Source organism: Papio anubis, chromosome 5 (genome assembly GCF_008728515.1).
Source record: "Papio anubis isolate 15944 chromosome 5, Panubis1.0, whole genome shotgun sequence".
NCBI classification, from domain to species: Eukaryota; Metazoa; Chordata; class Mammalia; order Primates; family Cercopithecidae; genus Papio; species Papio anubis.
Window position 1 is genome coordinate 152,650,359 of NC_044980.1, and position 16,029 is coordinate 152,666,387.

The following is a 16,029-nucleotide window of genomic DNA, read 5'->3' on the forward strand; positions in this document are numbered from 1 at the left end:
AAATAAATTAATTAATAAATAGTGAAACGAACACCACAGAGACATACTTCCTTTTGTCCTTTTGTCTCTTCTGCAGAGTAACGCGAAGTCTTGCCGTAACCCAAGATGGCAACCATCTCTCAAATGTCACGCCGTACAATGACGTCACACAGCGACCATGCCTTTCCTCCCTGAGAGTTTCGCTACATTTCCCAAGATGCTTTGCCGATAGCGACGCTATTAGTCGTCATCGACGGAAGCGCACCTGACTGAGCGGAAGTAGAAGATCTCTGAGGCTAAGAAGGTGGAGACTGGAGAAGCTGTGAGGTTGTGAGTAACCCCGTGGGTCTAAGCCTCTTGGCTGTGAGGAACGAAGCTAGGGAATAATCTGCTGGAAGCGCGAGGCGTCGCTTCCCTAACCCTAGGAGCTCAGACTCCTGTGTTCTTCCAGTAGACCTGGGAGCGAAGAGAAATAAGACATTGCTGTGGAGGCGAAGTCTCCGTATTAAGGTCTTGCTGGTTTTTAAGTTTTCTTGGAACATACTAGGGCGAATTCAGACTCTTGTCGTGACACAAGGGTCGTTGGCGTGATTTTGCTGCGACTAGAGCAATTTACATTTTTGCAAATCTCTAGCAAATTTTTGCAAATATGTGGGCTGCTGATGCTCTGACTCAGCTTCTACCGCAGTGGTTCGCAATTGGCTGCACGTCAGAATCACCTGGGATGAAAAAAAAAAAAAAACAACTCTGATGCCCTTGCTTGACGCCACACTAATAAATCAGAGTTTGGTTAGGGTCTGAGCAGTGGTATTTTCTAAATCTCTAGTGTTCTGTTGGGCAGCTAGGGTTCAGAGTCACCCTTTCTGATGCCTGACTCTGACCCCCACGGTGATTCTGATTCGGGTCACCTGCGCGAAGGTTCCCTTTCCACTGTAAGCTGCGTGGGCTCTACTACACGCATTTGGGTTAAAGTGATCACAGTTTTGGCACGGATTTTATTTTGAGGTATACTAGAAACGTATTCTTGGGTTTCCTGTGGTGGTGCTAAAAAGACGGACCATTGTTTCTTACTCGTGTCTTGGTTATTCATTCTGAATGAAAATTAGGGCTGCTTCCTTTTTCTTGTCACTGTTTTAGTTTCTGCCTAATTTTTGCTATATAAACAGAACGCGAACGGTGGAACGTGGAAGAGTCACATTAAAAACGGCTTCTTTTGTTGCTTATTAGAAGTTCTGGGCCGGGCGCGGTGGCTCACGCCTGTAATCCCAGCACTTTGGGAGGCCGAGGCGGATGGATCACGAGGTCAGGGGTTCCAGACCAGCCTGGCCAAGATAGTGAAACCCCGTCTCTACCAAAACTACAAAAATTAGCCGGTGGCGCGGTGGCAGGCGCCTGTAATCCCAGCTACTCGGGAGGCTGAGGCAGGAGAATCGCTTGAACCCGGACGCAGAGGTTGCAGTGAGCTGAGATCGTGCCACTGCATTCCAGCCTGGGTGACAGAGTGAGACTCCGTCTCAAAAAAAAAAAAAAGTCTAGTACCAGATTTGATCAGGAAAGGGGTCTCAGTTAAAATGACATTTGACATTATTTTTACTTATAATCTATATTTTTAAATAATGAATTCCAGTGAAAGGAAGTTACGGTGTGTTTTTTGGCTGTAATGCAGAGGTTTGTTTAGGTTTAAAACAGAACTTTAAAAAATATAAGCACCATTACATAGCAGTTGTTTTGTTTTGTTTACCCCCAGCTTTAGCGTCACCTCCCTCACTGGACAGCATGGGGGAGAAGTCAGAGAACTGTAGGGTTCCAGAGGATCTGTTCAATGGCTTGAAGGTTACAGATACTCAGGAAGCCGAGTGTGCTGGCCTTCCAGTTCCTGATCCCAAAAGTCAGCATTCCCCGAGTAAGCTGCTCAGGGATGATGAGGCGCATCTCCAGGAGGACCAGGCAGAAGAGGAGTGTTTTCATGATTGCAGTGCCTCATTTGAGGAGGAGCCAGGAGCGGACAAGATAGAGAACAAATCTAATGAAGATGTGAATTCCTCTGAACTAGATGAAGAATACCTAATAGAACTGGAAAAAAACATGTCGGATGAAGAGAAACAGGTAATTATTTTATTTATTGTGCAAGAGCTGCCACTTACACTGCATTTTAAAATGTGATCGATGCTGTATCGTAGACCACCTCATCTGTGGTAAAGAATAACTTGCCCTTTTGTCCTTTTATGGCTTTAGTAGTGTAGGATCTGAGATAAATCGGTGGCATGACAGGGAAACACTGAGTGTGTCTGCTTAGCAAAGAAATTTTCATTATTTTTTGTGAACCTAGAGTTATGTTCATCTTGTACTTCAGGAGTCTGTAACATAACAGTCTTTTTGTTTATTTTCAAAATGTATATATACTTTTTAGTTTTCTGTTATAACCTTTTCTGTGGTTGGCTGCTGAAATTTCTGTAATGAACATTTTTATGTTTATGCTACATTTATGTTTATGAACATTTCCTGTTTATGCTAATCCCTTGTTAGCAAAATATGACTGCCTGAATATCTTGGTGGAGTTTTGGTTGCGGAGGTCTTAAGGAACAGAATTGTGTATGATTATAGCTAGCTATCGTTTGTTGAATGCCTACAATGTGCCACCCACTGACTTAAAATGTTACTTGTGTTTTCATTAATCCTCACAACATGCCTATGAAATATGTACTGTTATTTCTCCTAAGGAAACAACTTGGAGTGGTGAAGTAATTAGCTGAAGATCAAATGCCTAATGAATTGCAAAACTAATTCTCAAATCAAATCTGTTTGATTCCAAAGCCAGAGTCTAATGTAGAATGTAATAACAAAAACATCTGTCTTCCTACAAAGCAGATAGACTAATACAATGTACAATCTCCTGTTTCTTTGCTCTGGGGCCACACCCTTAACTGAGCAAGCCTTCACTTTCGGAGACTGAAGTCCTGCTGTCCTACCTCCTTCTGATTGCACAAGCAAGGTAGTCTCTGAAGAGTTACTGTAATAGCTTCAGTTTGTCTACAAAGAACTTGAATGAGATTATAGTTTATGCCACTAACGAGCTCACTCACTGAACAGGTTGTGATACATTGGTAATGAGTTGAGATAATTAATGTGTAGCCTAAGCCTAACAGTGGGGGTGGGAAGGTAGCCTGGGGTGGGAAGGAGCATCTTCTCTTTCGCTGTCTCCTTAGACACTTTTCATTATCAAATCAGTTAGCTTTCATGTGAACGTGTTCGCTTTTGTGCTAGTGTGCGCCACCAGAACAGGAGGAAAAAGGGGCAAAACTGAGCCAAGTTCATAAACTATCACAGCAAATACAGCTCAAAAAAATTAAGTACTGCTCCATAACAGTATAGCAGGTTTCAGGCTTTTTAGAAACACTGATTATACATCTATGTTATAAAGATAGCAATGCTTTTCTGTTACCTTAATATATTTTGCCCTAAAATTATATTAATTTTCTAGTGCCCTCTGGATTTGACAGTTGAATGGTTTGGCTCAAGGTGTCACAAAGTCTGATCCCCACCTCTAATTTAGTAAAGCCTGTTTTGTGTCTCCTAGGCCAGAAAATCATACTTTCAGTTCCATAAATACTTTTGGGATTTTTTTTTTTTTTTTTTTTTTTTTAAGACAGGATCTCGCTGTGTCATCCAGGCTGGAGTGCAGTGATGTGATAACGGCTCACTGCAGTTTCAACCTCCTGGGCTCAAGTGGATCCTCCCACCTCAACCTCCTGAGTAGCTGGGACAACAGGCATGCACCACCCTACCTGGCTCATTTTTATGGGTGTTTTGGTAGAGACGGGGTCTCACCGCGTTGCCCAGGCTGGTCTCCAACTGCTGGGCTCAAGCTATCATCCCATTTTGGCCTCCCAAAGTGCTGGGATTACAGGCGTGAACCACCACACCTAGCCAGGATAATTATTTTTATTGCCTGTAAGTCATATTCTAAGTAGAACAATACTTTCTTTCACTTTTTTTGCTCCTTTTAAAAATTGAGATATAATTTAGTGAAACAGTAGATCAGTTCTCATGTGTAGAATGCAATGAGTTTGACAGTTGTATTCACCTGCATAACTCACATTTCTATCAAGATAGAGAACATTTCCATCATGTCAGAAACTCCATTTGTGTGCTGTATCAGTCGTTCCTTTCCCAACCACACCAGTCTCTGGTTAACCACTCTTCTGATTCCTGTCTCATAGGTGGTTTTTTTCCTGTTCCAGACTTTCATATAAATATAATTAGACAGTAGTATTCATGTTTAAAACATAAATATTTTCTATTTATATATCAAAGTGTTTTTATAGCTAATTTGAAAATTTGTAAGAATATCTCATAACAGTAACATACAGCAGACTAGTCCTGTTATTTAGAGAAATGTAAGCCACTAACTCTACTTTAAGGAAATAGCCGCTGCATGAAGCCTGTAATCCCAGCACTTTAGAGGCCGAAGACGGGTGTGGATCACGAGGTCAGAGATCGAGACCATCTCCCATAACACGGAGGAAACCCCGCTCTACTAAGAAATACAAAAACTAGCCGGGTGAGGTGGCGGTTTCTGTAGTCCCAGCTACCGGGAGGCTGAGGCCGTGGAGAATGGCGTGGAACTCCGAGTAATGGAGCTTTGCAGTGTGCTGAGATCCGCCACTGCACTGTCGGGCTACAGAGCCAGACTCCGCCTCAAAAAAAAAAAAGGAAATAACCTATGAGAGTACAGATTGCCTTCAGCTAACTGTGGTACTAATCTGTTAGCTGTTTTTATGCTATTTTGATAAATAAATACCTTTTCCGAATTTTCAAGAAGCCAGCAAAACAGATGAAGAAATGTCTTCTGCATATATGGTTTGGCTTTAATAGCTCATCAGGGACAGGATAGTGTTACATTTGAATCTTTTAAAATAGATAAAGTTCAGATAGTTCAACAATGATTAAAAAAAAACATAAATGGCCAAAAAGTGTGAAAAGACTTTCAGCCTCATTAATAATAATAAAATATACAAACTAAAACATTATGTCTCATCTATCGGATCAGAACATTGATCTGATGTTGACAAGGAGAGGATGCTGGAACTCATATACTCATGTTGGGAATGTAAATTGTTATGTCACTTCATGGGACACATACCAAATTTTTATGTGAACATTTCTTTAGATAGAGCTATCAATAGACTTCTACAATGATAGAAATGTTCTACATCCTGCACCGTGCAGTATGGTAGCTGCTAACTACATCAGGCTGTTGAGCACTTGAAATGTGGCTATTACGGCTGAGAAACTGAATTTTATTTTAATTAATTTAAATAGTCACACTGGGTGGCTCACACCTATAATCCCAGCACTTTGGGAGGCTGAGGCGGGCGGATCACCTGAGGTCAGGAGTTCGACCCGAGACCTGCCTGGCCAACATAGTGAAACCCCATCTCTGCCAAAAATAAAAAAAATTAGCCGGGCCTGGCGGCAGGCTCCTGTAATCACAACCACTCAGGAGGATGAGGCAGGAGAATTGCTTGAACCCAGGAGGTGGAGGTTGCGGTGAGCCGAGATTGCGCCATTGCACTCCAGCCTGGGAGACAAGAGCGAAATTCCATCTCAGAAAATAAATAGTCACACAGGCCAGGCATAGTGGCTCATTCCTATAATCGCAGCACTTGGGAGGCTAAGGCTGGAGGATCACTTGAGCCCAGGAGTTTGAGACCAACCTGGGCAACAGAGTGAGACCCTGTCTTTCCAAAAAAAAAAAAAAATTTTTAATTAAAAAATTTTTAAAAGCCTTTAAAAATAAAAATAACCACATGAGGCACAAGCCTATAGCCCTACCACTCAGGAGGCTGAGGTGGGAGGATCCCTGGAGCTTGGGAAGTTGAGGCTGCAGTGAGCCATGATCATGCCACTGCACCCCAGCCTGTGCAACAGAGTGAGAACTTGTCTCAAAATGAATAAATAAATAATTTTAAAATAAAATTGTCACTTGTGGCTAGTAACTACCATATTGGACATGACAGCATTAACCCTGATTCTCTTGTAGCCATTTATTTCAAGGAAATTATTAGAAATATATACAAAATTATATACATAGATGTGTTGCAGCATCATTCATAATTTTGGAAAGCTAGACAATGTTAAACAGGGTATTTGTAGTATAGTAAATATATTTGGTCCTTGTCCCTGGTTCCTGTTACAGAGCCCCTAAAACCCTTGGAATTTTCTGATAGTGTATCTTCTGTTATTCTTAATGTACCCCTTTTGATAACATCTGAGTTCATCCTAATGAGATAACTTTTAGGGTGTGGCCTATCAATAGCCTAAGGACGGGGCCAGTCACCAAAAAGACTAAGTGATTAGGGGTTTAGAGGGTTGGAACTTTTGGCACCACCTACCGAAATCCAGGAAAGGAGGAGGGTAAGTGCTGGAGATTAAGCTCCATTAAAACTTTTTTCTTTTTGTGTTTTGAACCAAGTCTCACTCTGTTGCCCAGACTGGATTGCAGAGGTGCGATCATAGCTCACTGCAGCCTTCAACCTCCTGGGCTCAAGCTGTCCCCCTACATCAGTGTCCCAAGTAGCTGGGACCACAGGCACCCTCCACCACACCTGGCTAAATGTTTTTGTATTTGAAATGAGGTCTCACTGTGTTGCCCAGGCTGGTCTCGAACTCCTGGACACAAGCAATATTCCCATCTCAGCCTCCCAAAGTGCTAGGATTACAGGTGTGAGCTGCTACGCCTGGCTTATAAAAACTCTTGAACAAGAAATCTGATGAGCTTCCAGGTTGATGAGCACATGGAAGTGTTAAGAGGATGGCACCCAGAGAGGGCATGGCAGCTCTGTACCCCTTCTCCCTCTGCCTTTCCCTGTGTGTCTCTTCACCTGGCTGTCCTATATCCTTCATAATATCCTTTATAATAAACTACTAAGTGTAAGTAAAGTGTTTCCCAGAGTTCTGTGACCCAGTCTAGCAAATTATTGAACCCAAGGACGGGGTGGTTAGAATCCTGTGCTAACCATTCAGTCGGAATCACAGGTCACAACCTGGGACTTGTGATTAGTGTCTGAAGTGGGGCCAGGCTTGTGAGACTGAACTCTTAACCTGTGGGATCAGACACTGTCTACCTGGAGATAGTGACAGAACCGAATTGAATTACGGGACACCCAGTTGGTGTCCGCTGGAGAACTGTTTAGTGTGGAAGAAAACTCTCATCTGTTGTCAGAACTATTGGGGGTGTATAGTAGGAGAGAAAAATATGTTCTTCCCAGAGTATTATTTAAATTTTGTTGTTACATTTATGTAGTATACAATGCAGTTGTTAAAGATAAATCTTGACTGGGCATAGTGGCTCATGTCTATAATCCCAGCACTTTGGGAGGCCAAGGTGGGCACACCACTTGAGCCCAGGAGTTCAAGACCAGCCTGGCCAACATGATGAAACTCCACCTCTACTAAAAATACAAAAATTAGCCAGGTATGGTGGCATGCACCTGTAGTCCCAGCTACTTAGAAGGCTGAGGCACAAGAATTGCTTAAACCTAGGAGGCGGAGGTTGCAGTGAGCTGAGATGACGCCACTGCGCTCCAGCCTGGGTGACAGAGTGAGTCTCTGTCTCAATAAATAAATAAATAATTTTTTTAAAAAAATTTCTAAAGGTGAATCATAGGTATTGACATGGGAAGCTGCCTGTAATATAATGTCAAATTAATTAATCATGTTATACAACAGTGATGATTTCTTTTAAGTTAAACTAAACCTATATGAAAGTATGTTTATACATACGAATTTGAAGGGTATACACCAAAGTATAAGCAGTAAGTAACTTTTGAGAGGTACGATTATTAGGGAATTTTAATTTATATATAATGCGATTTTGTAATATTTGCTTTTTTTACAGTAAGCCTATATTACATTATTCCATTTTAAGAATATAAATAAGTAAAAATTGATTCCTTTACAACCAAATGTATGCCCTACCACAAAAGCACATAAAGCCGACCCCTGAGGATTTGGGAAAGAAGTGCTATTCCGTATAGAGTCTATGTATTATTAAAGGCTTCTTGTGGACACAACCAAATAACAATAGCCAAAGTCTGTTAATCAAGCTAACCTCACTTGTCCTGTGGCTGGGAAGATAATTCAGCCTCAAGTACAGTGTCACTTCTCAGCAGAACTCATAAATCAAGAGTAATTGAGGAGGAAAGCAGTTAAGATTTGGTAAAAAGCAGGAAAAGCTCTCAATGGGAGTATAGTGTATTTGTGTGTTTATTTCAGCAGTAAATCCTAACTGTTTGTGAAAGCTTAAATGTAGACATGACTGCCCATAGGAATGGAATTTTAGATAACATTTGAGATGTACTAGGTATGTGAAGCAAATAATTGATTCCAAGAGGCTTGGCTAAGGTGAAGGACAGATGTAGCAGCAGACAAGAATTGCAATAACATTATGATACAAAAAATGCTATCTTAGTGTGTTGGAGCTGCTATAACAAAATACTTTAGACTGGATAATTTATAAATAATAGAAATTTATTGCCGGGTGCGGTGGCTCATGCCTGTAATCCCAGCACTTTGGGAGGCCGAGGCAGGCAGATCACAAGGTCAGGAGATCGAGACCATCCTGGCTGACACGGTGAAACCCAGTCTCTACTAAAAATACAAAGAATTGGCTGGGCGAGTTGGCGGGCACCTGTAGTACCAGCTACTTGGGAGGCTGAGGCAGGAGAATGGCGTGAACCCGGGAGGCGGAGCTTGCAGTGAGCCGAGATCATGCCACTGCACTCCTGGCATGCAGGAGTCGCCTCGGTGACAGAGCGAGACTCCGTCTCAAAAAAAAAAAAATTTATTGCTCGTAATTCTGGAGGCTGAGAAGTTCAAGATCAAGGTGCCAGCAATTTCAGTGTCTGGTGAGGGCCTATTCCTTACAGATGGCACCATTTGTGTTCTTACGTGGCGGAAGGGGCAGGGCAGCTCCCTTCAACCTCTTTTATTAGGACACTAATCCATTCGTGAGGATGGAGCCCTTATGACTTAATCCCATCCCAAAAGGCCCCACCTCTTAATACCAACACAATGGGGATTAGGTTTCAACATGAATTTTGGAGGGACACATTCAGACCATAGCGAGTGTTTATAGTATTAGGACCTGTGGCACATACTGCAGAATGCTGGTATTGATTCTATAAGAAAATCACCTTTTATGGACTGCTTGTCACAGTGCAGTTTCTTAGGACTCATGTGTAAATTTCCTAGGTAATTCATATGCACATGCTGAGACTTGAGGACCACTGTCATGGGCTTTGCACAGTCTTCCTCCATTAAATAGCTATTGAATGAATAGCGTCTTTATCTCCCCCATGAGCGCCAATAATTGGCCTTACAAGTTACAGAAATTTTTTTATCACATTTATTCAAGTAAGATTTGCATTTCTTCCACACACCAGGCATTGTTTGAGGCCCTGAGGGATATAGTGGTGAACAAGACAGAGGGTTTCTGTTCTCTCATTGGGGAATTAGGACAAAATCTTAAGATGAAGTGATGCAGGGTTGGGTTGGAAGGATGGTGCTATGGTTTGAATGTTTCTCCACAAAATTCATGTTAAACTTAATCCTCGATGTGTAGTATTAAGAGGTGGAGCCTTTAGAAGGTGATTAGAAGAATCAGTATCCTTATAAAGTATACCAATAAAAGACTTGAGGGAACCTTGTTGGGCCCTTCTACTCCCCTTTCACCAAGTGAGGATGCAGAAAGAAGGCACCATGTTGAATCAGAGAACAAGCCCCTTACCAGACACCAGATCTGCTGGTGCCTTGATCTTGGCGTTTCCAGCCCCTACAGCTGTGCAAAATAAATTTCTATTATTTATAAATTACCCAGTCTGTGTTATTTGGTTATAGCAACCTGAGTGGACTAAGACAGGTGGAGAGGACTGCTTTAGACTGACTGGTCAGGAAAGCCTCTCTGGAGAGGTGGCCTTTCAGCAGAGCCTGGGGGAGGGTGGCACTGGGAGCAGCCAAGTGTGTGACCATCTGAGAGGCAAGCATTGCAGACAAAGAGAGCAGTTGAATAAAACCCTAAAGTAACAACAACCTTGGTGTTTTGACATGTTCAAGGAGTGGAAGAGCCTATGGCTGAAGCATAAAGATTAAGGAAGAGAGTGGGCTGATAGTAGGCAAGGGTCTGATTATGGAACAGTTCCTAAGCCATGGTAAAGAATTTGAAGTTTGTTCCAAGTGCGGAAGGAAACAGGTGGATAATGTTAAGCCAGGGAGAGATGGGAGGTATTTACATTTTAATAAGAGAATTCAGTTCTTATACAGAGAATGGAGGGGTATGAGGATAGAGGAGGGACATGAATGGAACATTTGAGACCAGTTAGGCTCTAATGCAGTAGCCCGGGCAAAGATAATAGTAGCTTGAACTGTGGATCTGAAGAGAAATGAATGATTTCGGGATGTATTTCAGAGGTAAAGCTGACCACACATTGCAGTGGATTGGATTGGAGGGATGGAGTGAGACTTTAGAATGATTCCTTTTCTTCAGCTACTGGATGGATGGTGGTGGCCTTTATTAATATGAAGAAGATGAAGGAACTTTGAACTCATCCAGGTTCTGGTCATTTAATTCTTTCCTGCAAACAAACATTTTCATTTGTAAGCCAAAATGCAGATTTAGTCATTTCAGTAGGTTTGCTGCCTTTCACTAGTGGTTTGCAAATGGTATTCATTTACACGTACACATAAGGGATCCAAAAGTCTGTTGCATGGTGAACGTGGATTCAGAATGCATGGGATCTGGGATTTTAAAACATTAGGCTCTGAAAATTTTAAGGATTGTTCTTTAAGGTCATTTTCTCTTTAGGAACCATTATCAAAGCTTAGAAGTCTCAGTTTAGAACAGAAGTTATATTTTAGTCTCTTCCCTCTGTCATTTTTCCTAAATTCCACATTATTTAATCTTTTGGATTTCCATGTTTCTGCCACCTTATTGCATCATTTTCATAATCTAATCAATGTTGTGGCTGTGGGTGTGTTTGCAGGAAATACTCTCTTGATTGCTTCCAAAAAGTTTTCAGTAACTTCTTCCATAGTGGCCTGCATAGTCCTGTTAACTTCGTGAGCAACCTTGCTGATTTTGTTGTTTCCCTTTTCTTTCTTTTTTTTTTTTTTTTGAGACGGAGTCTCACTCTGTCACCCAAGCTGGAGTGCAGTGATGCTATCTATGCTCACTGCAACCTCTGCCTCCTGGGTTCAAGTGATTCTTCTGCCTCAGCCTCCTGAGTAGCTGGGGCTACAGGTGTGTGCCACCACGCCCAGCTAATTTTTGTATTTTTAGTAGAGACTGGGTTTCACCATATTGGCCAGGCTGGTCTCAAACTCCTGACATCATGATCCACCCACCTCGGCCTCCCAAAGTGCTGAGATTACAGGCATGAGCCACCGTGCCCTGCCTCCTGCCTCCTTTTCTTTCATTTCTTGTTTTCTTTTGGTTTTTGGTTTTGTTTTGTTTTTTGTTTCGAGATGGAGTTTCACCCTCTCGCCCAGGCTGGAGTACAGTGGCATGATCTTGGTTCACTGCAACCTCCGCCTCCTGGGTTCAAGTGATTCTCCTGCCTCAGCCTCCTGAGTAGCTGGGATTGCAGGTGCCCATCACCACACCTGGCTAATTTTTGTATTTTTAGTAGAGATGGGGTTTCACCATGTTGGCCAGGCTGGTCTCAAACTCCTGACCTCAAGTGATCCACCCGCCTCAGCCTCCTTTTCTTTCATTTCTAATGGGCATCCTTTGGAACTAAGGTGGTCATTTTTACCAACTTCTTAGAGTTACCACTGTTGAACTTAATGCTGTCTACTAACGATTAAATCAAATCCTGGAAGGAGCTTAGATTTCTGATCCCAATTTTGTTTATTTTTATTTTTGTAGAGGCCCTTTCACTTGGCCTCCCAAAGTGCTGAGATTACAGGCATGAACCTCCCTGCCTGGCCTGATCCTGAGTTTAAACCAGAGGAAATAAGGGTTGCTTGCTCTAAAACAGGGGTCGTCAACCCCCGGCCATGTACTAGTACCAGCCTGTGGCCTGTTAAGAACCCAGCCACACAGCAGGAAGTGAGCAGCAGGCTAGTGAGTGAAGCTTCATCTGTATTTACGGCCACTCCCCATCATTTGTATTACTGTCTGAGCTCCGCCTCATGTCATATCCGTGGAAGCATTAGATTCTCGTGGGCTCGTGAACCCTATTGTGAACTGCACATGCAAGGGATCTAGATTGTGGCTTCTTATGAGAATCTAATGCCTGATAGTCTATCACTGTCTCCCATCACCCTCAGGTGGGACCATCTAGTTGCAGGAAAACCAGTTCAGGGCTCCCACTGATTCTCCATTATGGGGAATTGTATAACTATTTGATTATATATTACAGTGTCATAATTATAAAAATAAAGTACACAATAAATGTAATATGCTTGAATCATTACGAACACCCCCTCCCCCACGACCCTGGTCCGTGGAAAAATGGTCCCCCACAAAAGCAGTCCCTGGTGCCAAGAAGGGTAGGGACCGCTGCTCTAAAATATTTGGAATTTAGTGAGGTATGTTTACATTATTTGCTGGTAGAAAATTAAAATGGCATTCAGTATTTCCTGTGTTTATTAAGAAAGGTCACTTTGTGTAGATCAGTGGTTTCCAGACTTTGTTGTGCCTAAGCATCACAGGAAATGTATTAACCATGCAAAGCCTGAGAAGTGTCTGATACCACACACCCACAACCAGGCATCTGCTTTGTTAGCAAGCCTCCCAGGTAATTTCAATATAGGAAGAACTGTGGCCACCCCGTGGGAAACAGATCCAGATGGACACAGATGACTAAGCTTCCAAAACAAGAAGTATTGACCTAACCCATGCATTGACTGCGTCCAACATCGGAAGAACTAAATGGGAGATTTTCTTTTACCCACATCCATTGATCAAGGTCGAAGAACAACTTGTTGGGCCGAATTTAAGCAGTCCTGACAGAAAATTTATTTCTATTAAATTGTGTTTTGGGAAATAGAATTTTCTGATTTAAGAAACAAGGGACTGTTTCCAAGATTAATTCCTCATAGATCAGTCATTTTTTCCTCAGAAGGATAATACCTATTGAGAGGCAGGTTCTAACTGTGGCTTAGATCTAAAGATTCTTCCCTCATGCCTGCCTAGAGGACACGTAAAGGTGACTCGTGGAAAGAACAGATATGTCTTTATATATGTAAAGCAAGTGATATCTGATTTCAAAGAAGACAAAACCAAAAGCTTATTTTTTTAATGATAAGGAATTCCCTTCAGAATAATTTGTAGAAGTGGTGTCCCTAGCTGTTCCAATATTTGCATTCCAAGTGTAGTTTTCTCGTCCCACCTAGATAAGACTAAAGCAGAAGGTTTTGTTGCATTTGCCTCCATTTTCCAGCAATTGAGCAAGTATGTAGCTCTCTTTACTCTCTCTTTTACTCCAGCGATTGATCTCTGGGTACTGTGATTCTTGGGTACTGTGCTTGGCATCAAGTGTATGTTTTATTTTGTAGCAATTACTTCACAAAACTGCAGAGAGCAGCAGAGAGCTGCTGATAGATTTATAATATGGACATAAGCTTGCTGGAGCGAGAGTCTTGGTTTTATCCGTTTGTCTGTTGAGCACATGCTTACCGTAGGATTATTTAAATATGAGATTATTGTTTAAATGTATTTCATGCAAGTTTTTACTATTTAATAATGATAGGTGGGATATACACTTGTAAGCTCCAAGTCAAGTGTGTTTATGTTGTATTCACTGACCTAAAGTAAAATACCCTACTCAGCCACTGCATTGTAGTCTGTTGAAGAGTGGTTTATTTATAAGAGACTAGAGGAGCACTTTCTAACATTTTGCCTTGCTACCCCAGGATTTTAAATTATATCAGTTGAAGTTCTCTAGCTTGGATTTTTGGGTTTTTTGAAGGGTGGTGTTTTTGTTGTCCATTAAAAAATTAAATTCAAGCTACTTCTAATATTTTAAGCAAGTGAATCAATCCATTTGAAGCTCTTAGCACAATGTCTGGCTACATACTAAATATTATGAGTTTTAGCTCATTGAATGAGTTACACAGCCATGGAATCAGGCATCTTTGGGTAATCTAAGCAGATAGGAGTACTATGTTAGTAAATAGGAAATGACAAGGTAAGATTATAGCCAAGTCATGGATATTTGCTTTACAGGAAGAGTCTTCACTTAGCAATATTAGTATACCATTTTTCATCCTAACTAGCATTTAAAGTAATTTGTCTTCTTTATAGAATATCTTCTTTATGCAAAGCAGTTTATGATGTTTATATCCTTGATTTGCTAATTTTATTCAGAAAGGACACTTGTAATAGTTTCCACCCTTATTTCTTTGTTAGTTAAATGAAAATTAACTCACATATGCTATAGATTCAGGGTAATTCTAGAAATTGAGTTATTCATTCAGCAGACATTTGTTAGTATCTGCAATTAATAGACAAAATTGGCCAGGTGCGGTGGCTCACACCTGTAATCCCAACACTTTGGGAGGCCGAGGCGGGCAGATCACCTGAGGCCAAGTTTAAGACCAGCCTGACCAACAAAGTGAAACCCCATCTCTACTAAAAATACAAAAAAATTAGCCGGGCGTGGTGGCATGTGCCTGTAATCCCCGCTACTCAGGAGGCTGAGGCAGGAGAATCTCTTGAACCCTATAAGCAGATGTTGCAGTGAACTGAGATTGCATCATTGCACTCTACCCTGGGCAAAAGAGCAAAACTCTGTCTAAAAAAAAAAAAAAAAAAAAAAAAAAAAAGACAAAATTGGTTTGTTTGGTTTTTTGGTTTTTTTTTTTTTTTTTTTTTTTTTTTAATTTTTTTTGAAATAGGGTTTTGCTCTTTTGCCCAGGCTGGAGTGCAGTGACGCAGTCATGGCTCATTGTAACCTCCGGAGATCAAGTGATCCTTCCGCCTCAGCTTCCCAAGTAGCTGGGACTACGCCCAGCTAATTTTTTTTTATTTTTAATAGAGGCATAGTCTTGCTATGTTGCCCAGGCTGAAGTTTTCTTGAAGAATATGGTTTTCTCTGTCAAGAAACTTATAATTCAGCCAGGAAGACATGTAACTATGCTTACGTTTTTATTTTAGGTAGTTTCGTGTTTTATCAGTATACTCTGTTTGGCATGTAAGTGTCGGGGAGCAATGGGTGGAGCCTTCTCTGTGCTGTGTACATTAGCACAGTGCCTGCACATTATGTGCCCTAAGTTTGTTGAAAAACTGTCATTACTGAGGTAGGAGTTTCAAGTCCTTACTGGAGGCTGTATTTAGCTCTTGAAAGACAAAAATTATTTCCCAGGTGAAGAGTTCTATTTTAACTTTTTATTTTTGAAATAACATTTTTTAGAAAGTAGCAAAAAACAGATTCCAGCTTCCCCTAGTTTTAACAGCTTACATAGCCATAGTGAAGTTATCAAAACCAGGAAATAAACATTATTACAACGCTATAAACTACAGACCTTATTCAGATTTCATCACATTTTCCATGAACGTCATCTTTTCTGTTCCAGGACCCATTGCATTTAGTTTTCATGTCGCCTTAGTTTTCTCTAGTTGATGATAGTTCCTGTGTCTTTTCTTTTCTTTTTCTTTTTTTTTTAAGAGAGACTAGAATAGCCCAAGCTGGAGCACAGTGGCATGATCATAGCTTACTGCAGCCTCAAACTCCTGGACTCAAGTGATCCTCCTGCCTCAGCCTCCCTCATAGCTGGGACTGCAGACACTTGCTGTCACACCCAGCTAATTTTTTTTTCTTTTTTTTTTTTTTTTTAGGACATGGGGTTTTGCTTTGTTGCCCAGGTTGATCTTGAACTCATGTGCTCAAGTGATCCTAGCACCTCAAAAGTAATAATAATAATAATAGAACAACCTAAGTCCTGTGGTCCAAGCCCTTGATTCAGTGAGGAAAGGTTTGTTTTTGTTTTGTTTTGCTTTGTTTTTTGAGACCAGGTCTTGCTCTGTCCCCCAGGCTGGAGTGCAGT

At 41.4% G+C, this 16,029-nt stretch overlaps 1 protein-coding gene across 3 annotated transcripts in view; it reads left to right on the forward strand.

Moving 5' to 3' along the window:
* The first annotated feature begins 201 nt into the window (after nucleotides 1-201).
* TTC1 (tetratricopeptide repeat domain 1) overlaps nucleotides 202-16,029 on the forward strand; it is a 56,633-nt gene continuing 40,805 nt past the window's right edge. The window contains exons 1-2 of one of the 3 annotated variants that reach the window (XM_003900456.4): nucleotides 202-309; nucleotides 1,727-2,085. In XM_003900456.4, the coding sequence (XP_003900505.1) occupies nucleotides 1,756-2,085 (330 nt within the window). In that variant the 5' untranslated portion in view covers nucleotides 202-309; nucleotides 1,727-1,755. The other 2 variants (XM_009209503.2, XM_009209502.4) reach the window with 2 other exon arrangements.